Source organism: Maylandia zebra, linkage group LG23, assembly GCF_041146795.1.
Source record: "Maylandia zebra isolate NMK-2024a linkage group LG23, Mzebra_GT3a, whole genome shotgun sequence".
Lineage (NCBI taxonomy): Eukaryota > Metazoa > Chordata > Actinopteri > Cichliformes > Cichlidae > Maylandia > Maylandia zebra.
This window is the reverse complement of record NC_135188.1, coordinates 12,996,456-13,012,897: the sequence shown is the minus strand read 5'-3', so window position 1 is coordinate 13,012,897 and position 16,442 is coordinate 12,996,456. Positions and strand designations below refer to the sequence as shown.

Here is a 16,442-nt window from a genome sequence, read left to right as displayed (position 1 = left end):
CTACATGCAGAGAAAGACATCAAAAGACATCAAAAAGGTTAGTATGAATATTGCACACCACCATGCAGGGACTTTGTTTTGAGATATTTAAAGGGGGGGATGGTGAAGCTCTGAGAAAGCAGTCCACCAACTACTCTTTCAGAGTCTGCTTCTCTTTAAGGGAGTTCTTTGTCCCCACAGTCCCCAAGTGCTACGTTATAAAGCAGCTTAATTAAAAAGAAAAAGCCAAAATAAACCCAAAGAACAGCTGAGGCCGGAAAAGAAGGTCATAGTAGAGGAGAGGGTAAGTTTTCCTCTTGTGTCATCACAGTGTTAAACATTTGAGAGGATCACAATAATCAGACACACTAACCTGCTGTTGTGAGCTGATGCGTTGTAAATAAAAGTGAAAGGAATCAACGAATGCTTACATTAAATTCCATGGCACTTTTAAAGCGAGTAAAATGGGAACATTTTCCACATTAGGATTATCCTCTGGGGACCACGAACAGCAATACGACAATCTGGCCGCCAGTTGTTCAGAGCTTTTGCTGTGGAACAAACAGTTAGGCAGATGGTCTCGCCAACTGAAGCACATTTAAGCTCCAGTGTCAGATATACAAGATACTCTGACATAAACCAAAGTGCTGCCCGAAGGGGAAATAACGATCAATAACACTATGATGTCTCTGCATTAACTCGCTGGCATGGAAAACAAAATCAAAGCAACCAAATTTGCTAACATATAAAGATTGATTTGTCTGCACTGTGCACTTTTCCCTTACATACACCACAGATTTTTAGTCCTCCCTCTCTCCTGTCAGCAGTGAGGTGAAGCTCTAATCCAGCAGCAGCGGCGATGAGGACACACCGATCTCTGCGTCAGTACTGAGGTTAGAAATCTCCACAGCAGCACGCAGCATCAGAGCGGCGACACAAGAAAAGATTTTTTAAGTGAGTGACGAGCAGCAGCAGCATTACGGGATAATCTGAGCAAACACCAACATGTGCTGGCACAGGTCTCCCGGTAAGTTTCCGTTTTATGCTTTGAATTGATGACGGTGGTCGTACTGGTTACTTGTTACAGCCAACAGTTATAGAAACGTCAATAACAAGATGCTTTTTTATGACACCTCTGAAAAACCACAAGATTTCTTTACAGTTGTAAAAATGTGGCAAAAAGAAAACAAAATGAAACCTGTGAGATTAACTTTGTCTGAAAAGCACCAGTATTTAGGAGGGTTTAAAGCATCATTTGTCATCAGCATTTCTTTTAACTGAGCCTGCAGTGAGCACCAAACCCACCCTGCACTGGTTAAGGGCAAAGTGAAAACTTTTAATCATTTTTACATTTGGGTGTCATTTTATTCAATGCACGTAAAATATTATTCAATACTGAAGATTAAGTTTAGATTTTTAAAGCAAAATAAACTCTTGCAATAGTTAAATATGTCAGCAGGTGCTTTGGGTCAAAGTGTGATTTTATAAAATAAATTTCAGGATTTATTAAAATATTGAAATAAAAAGCTCGTAAACTGGACAGCTCAGAAAAATAAATTTCCATTATGCAATTTGCATCATCTGTGCATAATCTCAGCTCCCTCCCACCCATCTGTTCCAGATAACTCTTTGTACAATGCTTATTATCCTCCGACATTGCTTTGTTTCCCCCTCGTTATGCTTTATATAACATGGTGAGGATCGGCTGTGTGGTCATGACATTTTTCATTATGCTAAGCTCTGTGCATACTGCAAATGGGAGCAGGATTTAAAGTCAGGAAGTAATTAGAGCTTTTATTGAAACCATAAATTGGTGAGTTTTTGGATGCGTTTTTGCTCACTTACGTCAGAACAGTCCTAAGACTTAATGCTGCTTTTCCACCAACTATTTAGAACCACCTCCATTCACTTCTATCTGAAACGCAACAAAACACTGACATTAAAGACCTGAGACAAAATCTGGAACCGCCGACGACGGCGACCAATATCAGCATCAAAAGTACAATTGCATAGATGCTATAAGCATTAAATAAAGAACAGCCACTGATATCAGTGTTTACATTTTTAGTTGTTATAGATCAAAGTAAAGCAGATGTGTTATTCCCTTCTATAATCCTTAAAGGGACAACAGTGGCCGTGCAGTTTGAGCATGTGTTTAACTGCTAATTGTACATAAATAAAATGTGCATGGGTAGGTGTATGAGAGTCAGGCCTAATTCATAAATTCTTAACTTGGATCACGTATGTGGTAATTCTCTGGTATTTGTCCGGCATATTATTATTGTTTTCATTTTTCTTTTTTAAATTTAGTGCACACGTTTTTTTGTTTTTAGCCTCAAACCTAGTTGCGACATAAATGGGGGCTCATCCGGGATCTTTGGGACTCTTCTGAGGGGACTGAACATCAGGTTTCTTTCTCCTATAAGGTGCGTCAAGCTGACTAGGTCTTCCCTGTGAGCGAATTCAAGCATTTCAGCTCTTTAGATGTGCTGCCTCCACTAAAACATTTACTTACTTTGTTTACTTATTACTTAACGCTGTCTCGAGCCTCGGATGCCTGTTTTTGTGGAATAAATAATGGTTGCTACTTATGTTCTAAGGAGTAACTGGATTAAGAGCTTGAGAATCACTTCTCAAATCTGGTTAAAAGTGCTTTGCTTCTTAAAGGGAACAAAAGTGCTGATCGGTGGAAAAAAAAGGAAATGGGTTAAAAAAATATGGGTGGGAAGGAGCCAAAATTAAGAGTAAAATGTGAAAGCTTCTGTTGTGCAACATAACTAGGATGGTGACTTATTTAAATGTTATGAATCATGACCAAATGGCTCACTGAGCCAAGAGAAAGCTTATTATTGATGAAGTCTTCTTATATTAGCTCTTAGATGGGGAAAGAGCACAGAAATACCTCACCCTGTCATCTCAAATTAGTCCTTTCAGTGTCTCACTGTGTTCCCATCTTCCTTTTTTCCCAGCTCAGTTTTACATCGCAAGCATCAGACAGCTGCAGTAACTGAGGATGCACTTCATTCCTGCAGACTCCATCTTCTCACAATGGTGATTGCAATCTACAACATCTCCTCCACCTCAGCCAGGGTGAGCTGGCCATCCTCCCCCACCTGCATTGACACCTTCTACAGCGTCATGTACGACCCCAACTGGAACAGCCTGTTCATGGGCTACAAGCGCAAAAGCTTCATGTATGAGGATCGTATCCCTGTCAGTCAGACCAGCACACACCTGGCCAATCTCCTCCCTCAGACTGCCTACTTCTTGTGTGTGACGTGTCAGGCTGCCAATCCGGTGCGGGAACAATGCCAAGTGTTCAGCACTCTGAGCGACAGCAGCGAAGGTCACGACAGAGCCGGCTGGGAGCTGGCAATGGCCGTATGGCTCATCTGCTGCATCTTGCTCCTCGTCATCGCCAGCATCCTGTTGTGGAGCTGTCTTAACAACATCTGTATCCTCCCCGGCCAGGCCGCAGCCGGACACCCGGTGGTGACCAACTCAACCTGTCAAGGCATGTCCACATCTGGAGCGCTCTACACTACGAGAAGCAGCAGCCAAGACAGCATCAAACTCTCCAACATCATGCAATCACCCCACCTCTCGGCGCAGCCTACGGGTCACATAATTACCCAAGACCATGAGTTGAGGACGCTGGCTAAGCTGTCCGGCAGCGAGCCAACATGAATCAACTGGATTAAGGTCATCACAGCATTGTTCAGATTCAATTGTCACCGAGTATTTTCATCCACTCACAAAATCCTATTTGTGTGTTTTTCCTCAGAGGAAACATTTCCAACCTATTACAGCAAGGTTTCAACACACACGCACACATGCACACCATTTTAAATAAAAAGATTTATGCTTTTAAGACCTAAAAAAAATTACAAACCAAAAATTAAATATCATTAATATGGCACTCATCTTTCTTTTGGCACTGACAAAAATTTATCCATGTAGAAAAATAAAAAAAATCTGTCATTTAACGCGTCGCCTGCGTGTTTATAGAACGGGCTCAGACAGAAACAAATGTTGTCTGTTTAATCAAAGCTTCACTATCCACAAAAACATTAAAAATAAATAAAATTGTTTTACTCATAACTCTGTAGATCATTCTTTTATATTCATGTCATTTATTTATGTCCATAAATAAACCAAAAATATATTTTTTAAATGTATTTTTTAACCTCTCCTACAGTGAAATTACAAAACCCTCTCAAGCCATATTTGTTCTCCCAAAGTAAAAACAACAACTACTTTTGGACATGTCTGGGAGTGATTTTGATTTATCCAAGTATTATTTACATTATTTTGATTGGATATCAAAGTATTCTGCAGTCCAATGAAAAAAGACAAAATCCTTGATGTGTGATTTATAAAGATGATATGAAAAGTGGATTTGAATTGCCTTGGGAACCCCCCCCCCCCCAAAAAAAAACATTAGTAGCCAAAGAGTGTTCAGTCAGCGTCTGTCATAGTCAGATCCGCCCCTCTCTCTTCACGTCTGGCTTCAAGAAGCGATGGTGAGAACGGTCACCTCGATGCTTCATAACAGGACTTCACCGACCAGTGAGTGACATCACAGCGGCCACGTCCATCTTTTATACACAGTTTCTGGTCTTATTTTTAGACACAGGAACACACAGACATCAACATCATGAGTGTGAGGACTGAAACAGTCTGACAGCATCATAGCTACACTATCAGGTTAGCGCCCCCAGCGTGTTGGTCCACATAACTACACGTTAAACAGAAGAACATGTGATTGACTCATGTGCTGCATGGAGTTTTCACATTTCATGACATTTAAGGCATTCATTTCCTCCGAGGGGACGTCTGAGCACGTGCACACACTTCCCAGAGTAATGCTTTCACCCTTGTATTCTGTGGATACAGTTTGACAGCGTATACTGAATATCTGAGAGTCCACCCCTGTAATATGAAAAATGTCCTGACCTTTGACCCGTACAGGTACTGAGGCTGAGCGTTGGGTGGTTTATCCCTCTGGAACTCCTGAGAGAAGGGCAGGATGGTGCGCACAAACCTGAAGGCAGAGTTGGAAACATATCTCCATTAAAATAACATCGGGATTGAAAATACAAGACCCACACAATTACTCCCTTTTCCCCCCTAAACCTTTGAGAAGCACAATCTGATATTTTATCTAATAAAACTATAAAAAATAAAATAAATAAACAGCTGTGAACGTTTATAAGAAACTGCCTCTTAGTTTTAGCTCCAGCTACTGGCATTAATATATGAACATTTTGGTCTTTCTGTGACCTTCACCGTGATTTTATTCTGAAATGTCACCTGTTGGTAGACCCGTTGTAGCAATAGTTGGGTAAGAAGTCGTAGTTGAGCTCCCAGAAGACGTGCAGTGTTATCCTGCCATAAGGGGCCGACACGTTGTGGTTGGCTTCGCGAAACATGGCGTCAAAGCTGTCCAGAGTCAAGAACTTGCTCAGGAGCTTGTGCGTCATGCGGTTGACCTCCAGAAGGCCTTCCAGCTCCTTTAAACAAGTCACACACCACCAATATATATTTTTAACTAAGTCAAATGAAAAACCCCAGGAATCATCAGCTAAATTAAATTACAACTACATACCATGATGGAGGTTAGATCCTCACTCTCGAAGCGACCGATAGCCAACTCCATAGATTTGTAAAGAGCAGCAGAAACCCTCTGAGTGATGAGTCTGTTGAGATCGATGGAGCGGCCTAGAAGCTGAGGTTCACAGCCAGTTAGAGACAACATGAAGGTGGGAGTACAGCGAGGTGGAAAGCACGACAGCGTGCAGCTTATACCTGGACGTGGCGTTGCTTCAGCAGAGTCTCGTAGCGGTTAGAGGACGGCCAGGGAATGTTGGCTCCTTGGTTCTTGCAGTCAGATCTCAGCCGTTTGTCAAGCAGAAGACTGAAAGAGGATTCACATAAACACAGAGAAGTCAAGGTTTGTAAAAATCACACCTTTAGGCCTGCTCCTTATTTCCTGGCATGTATATCTGGTTCACTTTAATCATGACCAGAGTTTCTAATGACGAGGTCAGTGTATGTACACAAACCTCTGTGAGCCATAAGCTCAGACTGCTCTAAACGCTCAGTGAGGGGCAGCCATTCAGAACAGAGATGGCTTCAATGGGGAGAAACTAAAATAGTTTGCTTCAGAGACATAACACAGGGGCTCCCCCGAGGTCCAGTGTAGGATAAAGGAGGATTATTCTGAACTGTGAATTATGCAAAGCTATTGTGATAGAACTGGAAGTGAGCCGAGTTTTGAACCGTTCCCTCGGATCCCCACAATCCTGGAGGGTAGAGGTGCATTTGAAATTGTCCAACTATGTCCTGTTTGTGTCTGTCATATTTGACATTTGCAATATTACAAATATTAAATAAATAATTTGTACCTAAGCACATGTGCTATAGCACCTTTATCCCCTTCATCCTCCCACAGAGTTTTTTAATACCCTCTGCTACGTTCACACTATCACTCTAGCTGGACGACAAATAAGCTAGCTGTCGTTGAGGCCTTGACAACGTAAAAACATTGGAAAAGTGATCCGACTGCTTCTCAAACTAATCATGCTACTTGATTACTACTGGAATCAACACATTAGAAAACAGACGAAGCAATCAAATCCTTTCTTATGAGACTGTGTGTCTGCACATAAGGGGGAGAGGGGTCGACGTACCTTCCAGCTAGAATCTTGTAGTACCCAAATATCTGATCAGCAAGCTTGTAGACAAACTGATCAAAGCACAGGTTAACCTGAAGAAAAAAAAAATGTTTAAAAGTTTCAACATAGATGACCAATGAAATAGTACTTTCTTCTGGTTTAAGGAGAAAAATTATTTTCACAGATTTTTGTAAAGAACCGAGCCACATCCATTCTACATGCACATTAACAAAGCTCTGCAAGCGGCTACATAATGAATAGAAATGCAGCTACTCAACAGCTCATGAAATGGACAGGAAACTGAGATTAATGAGGTGACTATAGGAGAGCTTGTAAGCAACAAACAGGATATTTAGGAAAGCCGTGCAGTCAGAGGCATTATGAGCGCGGTGATGCAGCCGCCACATATCTGAGATCATGATCCTTTACCTCTGCCTCTATTTCATCGTAGAGGAACTGCTTCTTGAATTTGGTCAGGGCGTAGTGTGCGCTGTCGTTGTACAAATCCAGAGGATATAGCACATACCTGCAGGGGATTAAGATGTTATTCTAGAATTAAACACACCCTGCAACCGTGAGAGAATTAATCTGTTCAGCAACAAGGATAAAAGCTGAGACGTGTAAAATAAGAAGCTTCATTTAGCTGCAGCAGCAGTTGGTTAAAAAAGGAAGCGTTACATCAAACTCATCAGTTCGATCGTGTTCACTCGAGGTTAACCATCGTCGTTCAGCGCCGCTCTTTGGAAACTAGCAGAACTGATACGCGCCACACAGACATCTGCTTAAATATGCACGACCTGCACAAAACACTTACTCTCCATAGTAAATAAGAGTAAAACGGAGAGTTTTTCTTTTCTTTTTTTCCCAAAAATTTTGGGTGAATATTTGAAGAATTACAGCACGTATGCTTCCTGCCAGCTGATGTGCTTAATGGCTTATGTAAAACCTGCCTCGTATCAACGTAATCCTGCAGCAAAGATTTAAAGCAGACACGAAAACATTCACAGATAATCCCAATTTTTAGGATTTCATCCAGGGTCCTATTTGAAAATGGAAGATGAAAAGAAACGAGCGCTGAAGTTGTCAGAACGCATCTGTCCGATCGCAACCGCCAATCGCAAAGAGCCAGACTGTGACTAAACATGAAGTTTAGTTAGAGAAGGACAAACGCAGTCCTCCGTTTTTGCACCAAGTTGCAAATTATACCATGGAGAATATCTATTTCCACTGCTGTGAGAAGAACACCAAACAATCAGCCCATCTTTCACATAGGATGAAGAACTTAATAATAAGAATGGGAGGGAAACTGTCCAGTAGTTATCAGAGTTGGTGGTAACCAGTGGAAATAAATGTTCTTGGTTACAAAAGAAGCATATTTACTCCATCATTGAAGCCTCCTTAGTCTCCAGGATGTGATCGGTGAGGATCCAGGGCATGGACATCTCGATGGGGAACTGGATCCTGCGACCCATGGTGAGCTCCAGAAAGAACTCTCTGAACCACAGCTGGGAGAGGTCACAGCACTGCTGCAAGGTCTCTGAAGGGAAGAGAGGGGAGATGGAAGAAGGTTACATCAGAGTCCCCTTCCAAAAGCTGTCAGGGGTCTCGGGCTGGTGATGATATTTATCGTTTGCTGAACAAAATGATTTGAGTTTTAGACTATGACTTTCTGAGTGTGTGAGTGATGAGATGTGTGTGAGTTGGTTGCACTTTTTAAACAGAGCTTCAAAGTCCTGTACTTGAAGTTATGAGTGCTCAAAAATTATGACTTTTCAAGCCAACCCTCTAATCCCAGAAATGTTCATTAAATATCGTTAAATATCCAAAAGTCGTAATAGGAAAATAAAATAAGAATCATCTTATTCTAAGGGAGGCAGAGATGAAACGTTCTCAGGTGTGACTGATTGCATCTGCCTCTTACCGCTAAAGTTCAGCAGGTGAGTGTAAAAGAAGGACTCTCGGTGAAATCTCTCGATGTCCAGGATGGTGGGGCCCTCCAGGCCGCTGCGCAGAGTCTTCTTTGAGCCACTTTTTTCAGCAATGAGTGACTCCAGCATGGTCCTCACCATGTAGAGCTGCATCAACAAAGAGAATTGAGTAAAGGAAGACCTCATTAGTGCCGGCGCCCTGCTGACTGTACTCACAACCCTGCAAACACTAATCTCATTACAGGTGGGCAGCCGGTATGAAAGCTCCGTGTTGCTTTCAACATTTTCATCATCTCAGTCATTCCATAGTGGTGTGGAAAAGTGTTTGCCTCTTTCCTGGTTTCCTAGTGTGTTGCATATTTGCACCCCAGGGTGTGGTCCTGTCAGAGCGCAATGGATCGGCGCTTCATCATGTTTATTTTTTTCCTCTTAAGCTAAGGAATAAAATACTGTAGCAGTTCAAATATTCCAGGTAACTGCTGTATCCATCTCAAATTAAAAGTGCTTTAGCATGGATAGAAACTCTGTTTCTTAGCAAGGCTTTTATTTTGAAAGAAACATGTTCGTTTTATTTAAAATACGGTACATGAGATTATCTATGGTGTCATCCTCTGACATTTCTTATTAATTCCCATGTTAATTAATAAAGAATAACTGAGGACAGGATGTGAGCGGTCAGTTATTATGCAAAACTGCCTCCACAGGAAGCAGAATTATATAATCCTGGAAACAAATCAAAAGCTAACTGTGCTGATGCGCTCTGGTGCATAAACAAATAGTGCCACACACCTGCACACACCTGGAAAACAGATTAGTTCTTGGAAATGACCCCTGAGCTGATAAATCTGTCTGCAGTACAGAACATAACAGATGGTACTACTGAGTCTGACATAAAACACAACTTTAAACCCAGCACCACACAGGATGAATGGGTATAAAAAGAACCCAAGGTGAGGTGTGCGGTGTAACTGCCGATGGTGAAAGCAGAGGTCTCAGAGCCACAAACTGAGTACCGTAAACCCAAAAAACGTCTTAGTCCAATCCCGTAACACCTTTTACACAGAAGATTCATAATTCATTAAAAAAAAGTAGAAAACAAAAAGTAACCATCTTCTGAAGCTTTCATACTACAAAATATCAAAAGCAGGTAAGAGGATCTTTGAAAAGCTAGTAAATCCAACATCCCCTTCCAATTCTCAGTGAGAGGTGGTGATAGCTGGGCTGATGGATGATGGGTTTCCAGGTTAGGAAAAGTGCTGGAGGATCACCTACAGTGATTTACTATGCTACAGTGCATTTATGTACTTTTGTAACTTTTTTGCTTTTCACTCATTCATTCAAATATGCAGTGTGAAACATTAGAAACATAATATAGAATTATACAGAATATATACAGAATTATTGTGGATTTTGATTAATTCGTCACCATTTTATCCACATTAAAAAGGCTCCTTACAGTAAATACCCTCTGCAAATTTTAATGTCAAACCTTCACCACCAGGGGGCAGTGCTCTACCCGTGGGTTTGTTGCCGTTTTCAGACGTAACCTTTGATATCTCGTTTTAGTCCTACTTGCATTTTCTCGAGAGGCTTTACTTTATGCCGCACACCTTTTCCTGTGTTCTTAATAACTTACACCACTGTGTGGTATACACTGGTACTACATGAAAATGCAGTTCAGCCAAAATGTAACTATACGCAAAACGTCTATGTAGCATCCTGCATCCTCATACATTAAAATGAGTTATGATAAAGAATGTCAGTGAGGTGAGACCTGCGTGCTGGACGGCCCCACGGCGCGGCGAGGAACTTTAATGTCAAAGCCACCCTTTGGATCTTTTTCTCCACGGAGGGCGGGGTCATTGTGAGGCTCCCGGCCGGTCTCCCAATCGCACACGGTCTTTCGGATGGCCTGGAGGACGCTGCAGAAAGAAGGAAAAACAAAATACTTTTGAATGAGACAGTTTTACTTTGTGTCTTCAGCCAAAAGGAAGACGCACTTAGGCCTTTACTGGAGCACCAACGAACCGAAAATGAGAATGTGTATAAATGGTGGTTAATGCAAAAACCACAATATTTCTATTCAATATGTTAACAAATGTAGTCTCAAACACAACTTAATAACAGATGAGCTAAACATGGTAAATAAATTGACATTAAGCAGGAAATTATTTAGGCAAACAGGTTTTACTTGAGCAGGATGGCCAGATATTTGAAGCAATAGTTTGCCAATTAATTTGAGCATTTTTAATTATTATTTTTTTGTCCATCTCAGACAACGAAGCAGCTCGCAATCAAATTACTAGTGAAGAGTCCCTGCACTCTTATTTTGAAAGCTAAGTTCAGCCCAATGTGTCCCTGTGGGCTCACTCACTGGCTGGATCGTTACTGAAGCGGTCCTCATTATCAGTTAACCGCCTCTCCAGAGAGAGCTTTGTGTCCTGTGGATGGATGATCTGCAACACAAGCTTTGTTCTGCTCTGGAGATCTCTAAGGACTGTGGGGTGGAAGTCCAGCACAGGATGGTGCAATCAGCTGAGTCCCCCATGTTGTTTTATTTGCATCACAAAGGCAATTTAAACATTTTCGGGGGGGGGGGGGGAATCAGCGCTTTTTAATAAACCATCACATCTCCCACAAACTGGATCTAAATCTGAGTGCGATCTAAATCTGACTGTAATGCGATTCGAACCTCTGGATGACATTTTTCTTCTTCTTGATAGCGAGGCGCAGCGGATCACGCAGAGTGACCTGAGCAAAGTCCTGCAGAGCTGAGTAGATGGTGTGACGGATGGCGTGGTTGAACACGCTCTCCATGCGTCCCATCAGCACCTGCAGTCCCTTTATCATTGCAATCACCTGTAAAAGCACAACAATGGATCAGGGACAAGAATTCAAGTGGATCAAAAGACCAATCTTGTCATTCCATGAAAAAAAAAAATCAATCAGCATCCAAGTCCTGATTCCTTCTGGCTCAAAATCTGCTTCCAATATATTCATATTTTAACACTCTGAATGCAGCTTATGTGAAAATGAGGAACAAAACTGTTGTTCATGTATTCTCTATAACAGCTTGGACAGATCACATCCACCAAGAAACTTAGAAGGACGCTATGTACAGTGGGTACATAAAGAATACACTGATTCTGGTAGGTTGCAGTGGGAATGTTTTTCCGGTCTGAATGATTTCACATGGAGTGACCATTTAAATGTGTGCACTGATGTGACAGACCTCTACGAGGGCAAACTTCTCCTCGCTGGTGTAGTTGTATCTGGTGGCCCTCTCGTACTCCTCGGCGTTGTCGGGGCACTCTTTATTGGAGTACTTGTCTGTGGGATGTACCAGTTTCCAGGAATACTGCAGGAAGAGTTGGGAAGGGGGGAGGATTACTCTTACTTTTATAAATACAAACATCTCAGCTGGAATCACTCATCATGCGTTTTCTCCTCACCACTTCCATAACATGAGCGCTCCACTGTGAGAGCAGCTGCATGCCCTGCAGGGCCAAGTCAAACAGCTTCCTGTACTCAGTGTCAGTCTTCTGGGCTTCCTGACGCCCTGACCCGGTCACCACCTACATCAGCACACAAACAAACGTCATTTAAGGCTCAATCCACACAATCCTGACTTTCTCACAGTATAGATTAGTGCTGAAAAAAAGAAAATCAGCATAAACCTAAATACCAATAAAAATGGCCCTCTTCGAATTTATCTTTCCTGCCCTTATCATTCCTGTGTTCAGTGTATTTCTGACCCACAAGTCAGTTAAATTCCCATCTCAGTCACCCTGAAAATCCGCCGGGTTAAGACATCTGCTGAAAAGCCTCTTACATCACAGCTGGGAATTTAAACATACCAATGAACATAAGAAAGCTTTAAAAGCTGGAGTGTGTTTCTCTCTGGTGAAATAAAGGTCAGCGGGATACTGATCCTCTACAGCAGCTTATTATGACAATAAACCTGCACCGCATTCAATCCAATACCTCGCCGATGATCTTTAACATCCGAGGGAAAGCCACACTAACCTCACTGTTGCTGTAGCGAGCGAGCTCGGAGATGAAGCGCATGTGATCGTCTCGGATCTGAAGCATCTGCTCACAGATGTTGTACTGAGGGCTGCTGGATATGGACGTGCAAGTCCACCTAAAACATAAGAAAGAGGAGAGAATCAGAGCAAGGAATTATGGGATAAATGAGTGATGATAAAGAAAAGCATCCATAGGAGAAAAACAGCTTTAGGTGCCAGCTGCTAAGATTACGCATAAAAACAAATGAAACCCGATAGAGAGGTGGTGCATGGATCGAGTAAAAATGTCATTTTGCTGCAGCATGTTTGTTTTAAAGGAGAGCGTGAGACCACACGCCTGCCAAAGTTTGCCAAAGTTCAACTCGATCACAAAGATGAAATGCTACAACGCACCGACACCACGTCAACCCTTCACACTGACTTATGAAAAAGTCACATAGTAAAAACTGTGTCCGTGCTGTCTGCAGCTGCCTGCTCCTACAACAAAGCACATTCCCCGCCTGGGGGGGACGACAACATTCAGCTGAAGCAAAATCATCAGTCCAACAACTGCTGAGAGATTTCACTGAGACTACAAGACAAGAAATCAAACTGTGGCTCACATATTTTAGACAAACTGACATCATCGTCCCTACAAATATAGCGGACCAGGTGCCCAGACCGCATTTTTATCCCTTGTCCCATTTATCGGGACAATGTCCGACATTTTGATTAACTCTAGTAGAAAAAGTGGACACGAGCTTCAATAAAAGTCTGCAGCTCACAGTTTAAAGGGAGAAATCTGTTCTGAGCAGCATTAAACTGCTACACTTTATTCAAATTAGATCCCATCATGCCGACGGTCACAGCTGGTTGGAGAAAGAACTGCGATGAACGAAAAGCAAATTTCGTTTTTGACTGTTCACGTTTGGAGCGGGAGAAAAGAAAAAGAAAAATCATAGTTTTAACAGTCTGTCAGCTCCTAAAATTTCAGCCACGCAGCTGTCTTCTGCTCTCACCTGGACTTGTTCTCTTCAAAGTGAGCGCTGGTCTTGATGTACCGGGACAACTCAATCTGCATGTCTCCAAACAGCGGCACCACCTGGAGTTGCTGCGAACACCAAGAACACACGAACCATTTAAAACCGTGGACAGCAACCATGATGACAACCACAAGGTGGAAACTAGCATTTTAAACACCGATTTGACGATCGATAAAGCTAGCATTACCATTAGCTTTTTACATGTGGGATTTTATTCCATGGTTTGAAGTTTTGGTATTTATTTCCTAAATACATCAAACAGCCGTAAAAAGAAATCTTATATAACGTATCACTCATCATCGGTTTTTTGTTTTTCCAGTCAAGAACAGATGTGTTTGTGTTTTTTGTTCATGTCACACGTCCCGCCGTACCTTGAAAAACTTGTCGATCTTGCTCAGGTTTATTCTCTTCTTGGCATCCAGTTTGTAGATGTTGCTGCTGTTTCCATCCATGAGGTACAAGCCGAAGCCCATCACCTGGAGAAGAGGAGAGCTGTGGTTATCCTGTGCACAGCGCTCTGGTTTAAAACGAGCCTCCGCAGCGTCACTTACTTTGAGCAGCATGTGTTTCTCGCTGGGAGTGAGGTACAGCTTGTTGTCGTAGTAATCGGCACACAGGTTCACGATATCCGCCAGCAGCTCTTCATATCCGTGGATCACCTCCAGCTGCTGCTGCAACGACTGGCAGAGGGTACACAAGAGTTTAATATTAAAGAAATATTTACTTGTCAAATCCTGTGTGCCAAAGAATATGGAGAAATGAGATTTGACGTTATGAATGCTGCAAAGAGTGTTTTACACTCTTTAGACCAACCTGGGTGATTTTGTTGTGATTAGCCAGAAACATGGACAAATTCTGAGACTCCTGAATGGACGAAGGCTCCGACATCTTTCGGAGAAACTGAGCGGCTCTGAGCAGAGGAGAGAAACGGTGCATTCGTTTTAAAGACCAAACACAGCCTCTCTATACCAGAGAGAGACGTGAACACATACGTGAGCTGCGCTTGAAATTCCCAGAGATCAACTTATGTATTTTACATCGAGAAGAAACACTGACGGGAGTGCTACCCCTGAAGTCAAGCTCGCTGAGATTCAAACGTGACGGAGACTTTTACTAGATGCACCTATGGTATCAAATCGAGACATTATATGACGCGTCACTTTGTTCTGGCATTATTGCATTCACAAATGTGACCGCCCGCCCAGTATGGAGACAATAATACCCATCAGCCTTTTAACGCTGAGTGTTAAAAAGGTCATCCTGAGAACTCCCTGATGTTAGGCAGGCAAAACTGGACTGATTCATTTTCCTCAAACATCCTAAAATGTGGCTAAAAAGCTGAGCAAGTTAAAAGGGAGAAAAAAAAAAAAATGAACATGAACTTTTATCGTGTTTACTATGAACACTTTGACATCATACTGAAGCTCTGAATGTCTGACCGCATGTGGGAAGCTCTTTTACCGATTTCTGTTCAGACACTTTGCATCTGTAAACCTGCAGACACGCAGACAAATAAGTCAAAGCAGAAGCAAGGAGGGTCGAATGAGCCTCTGCTCTTTATCATACTCCATATGATTAATTCCATATATTCCAACACCGAGATCAGGAAGGGGATAGTAAATGGTTTCCAGGTTGCTGACTGATGCTGCCATCTAGTGTCTGTGGGGCTAACTGGCCTCGTGAGTGCAGGAGAGCGTGTGTTTTATGGAGTACCGTTTGTACGCCGAGTGGTCGTTTTTGACGCTGCACTTCATGTTCTTCAGCTCATCCAGCACGGCAAACATGTTGATAAACTTCCCGAGGGTCAGCAGGTACGCCTCGGAGACAAAGTCCTTCCTGCGCTCGGTGTGACACAGACGGCGGACCTCGCCGCAGAAACGATCGATGGCTGTGCGCTGCGGGAAAATAAAGCAGCTTTAGAGGATTTAGAGACGGCCGGTCATCATCAGTATCTGCTGATCAAAGAATTGATGATACCTGGAAGTACATGAAGTTCATCAGTTTGGTGACTTCAGGCTCCAGCACCTCGACAGTCTTCTCATAGATCTCCACTCTGTTGGGCTGCTCGTTGCATTTCACCTGAGAAGAAAGAAACAAACGCAAAGAGCAGCGTTCATCTTATGAACCAAAGAAAAACATGACCTTTTTCTGACTGGGTCCTAGTTACAGCAGATTCAGTAAGTCGAATGCTCTCTGGAAGCTGAGACTTCTCTTAAAGAATCAGCAGAGACAGAACAGTCTGACCCTCCTCCACCTCATCTACTCTACTAAAGTTAACTCTTTTTGCCTCAGTCAGCCCTCTGTTGCATCGTCAGCGTTAGCACCGCAGTGTCACAAACCAACATCCCAGCTTTAGGTGACCATCAGATGTGCACAATGCAGTTTAATCAAAAGGCTCGACTATGAAATTGGTTGTTGTTTTTTTTTTTTTAATGTTTTACTGTTCACGTTTTCATCATCCAATCAGTTTAATGTTCATCAAATAAAAAGAAATTTCAGCAGAAATCAACACAAAAATAAAAACAATATCATTACATCACATCTATGATCAACCTGAAATCCACTACAAGACACCAAAGACAGGAATTAAACAAATAATGATTCCGTTTTTGTTTTTAGTTCAAATGATCTGGAAAAAACCTAAAGTCCCAGTTAGCATCAAAATTAATAATAAGCATGAATTAGGCTGCTGGGGGATTCCCATGATGCATTGAGTTTTTCTTTTTCAGTCACTATGTATTAACAGACCTCTCTGCACTGAATCATACATGTTATCAATCTCTGGCTCTCTTCTACAGCATGTCTTTT

The 16,442-nt window shown here is 42.2% G+C and overlaps 2 protein-coding genes across 4 annotated transcripts in view; one reads left to right on the top strand and one right to left on the bottom strand.

The window, feature by feature from the left end:
* Nucleotides 1-16,442, bottom strand: part of cyfip1 (cytoplasmic FMR1 interacting protein 1) — a 40,467-nt gene that overhangs the window by 8,084 nt on the left and 15,941 nt on the right. For both annotated transcript variants that reach the window (XM_004552795.6, XM_004552796.6), the window contains exons 5-23: nt 15,612-15,713; nt 15,348-15,529; nt 14,448-14,544; nt 14,186-14,314; nt 14,006-14,110; nt 13,611-13,702; nt 12,611-12,728; nt 12,037-12,159; nt 11,817-11,942; nt 11,277-11,443; nt 10,359-10,506; nt 8,578-8,731; nt 8,037-8,193; nt 7,086-7,182; nt 6,672-6,748; nt 5,788-5,896; nt 5,588-5,707; nt 5,293-5,492; nt 4,936-5,023 (exon numbers count right to left, since the gene is read on the bottom strand). In XM_004552795.6, the coding sequence (XP_004552852.1) occupies nt 4,936-5,023; nt 5,293-5,492; nt 5,588-5,707; nt 5,788-5,896; nt 6,672-6,748; nt 7,086-7,182; nt 8,037-8,193; nt 8,578-8,731; nt 10,359-10,506; nt 11,277-11,443; nt 11,817-11,942; nt 12,037-12,159; nt 12,611-12,728; nt 13,611-13,702; nt 14,006-14,110; nt 14,186-14,314; nt 14,448-14,544; nt 15,348-15,529; nt 15,612-15,713 (2,391 nt within the window). The remainder of the gene's footprint in view (nt 1-4,935; nt 5,024-5,292; nt 5,493-5,587; nt 5,708-5,787; nt 5,897-6,671; nt 6,749-7,085; nt 7,183-8,036; nt 8,194-8,577; nt 8,732-10,358; nt 10,507-11,276; nt 11,444-11,816; nt 11,943-12,036; nt 12,160-12,610; nt 12,729-13,610; nt 13,703-14,005; nt 14,111-14,185; nt 14,315-14,447; nt 14,545-15,347; nt 15,530-15,611; nt 15,714-16,442) is intronic.
* On the top strand, nt 66-4,153 carry fndc9 (fibronectin type III domain containing 9). Of its 2 annotated transcripts, XM_012919534.4 has the most exons (3): nt 66-1,006; nt 2,313-2,405; nt 2,949-4,153. In XM_012919534.4, the coding sequence occupies exon 3, from the start codon at nt 3,028-3,030 to the stop codon at nt 3,664-3,666; it is 639 nt and encodes a 212-aa protein (XP_012774988.1). In that variant the 5' UTR covers nt 66-1,006; nt 2,313-2,405; nt 2,949-3,027; the 3' UTR covers nt 3,667-4,153. The 2 variants fall into 2 exon arrangements, with proteins under 2 accessions (XP_012774988.1, XP_023011305.1); XM_023155537.3 differs by lacking the exon at nt 2,313-2,405 and having other exon boundaries at nt 857-1,006.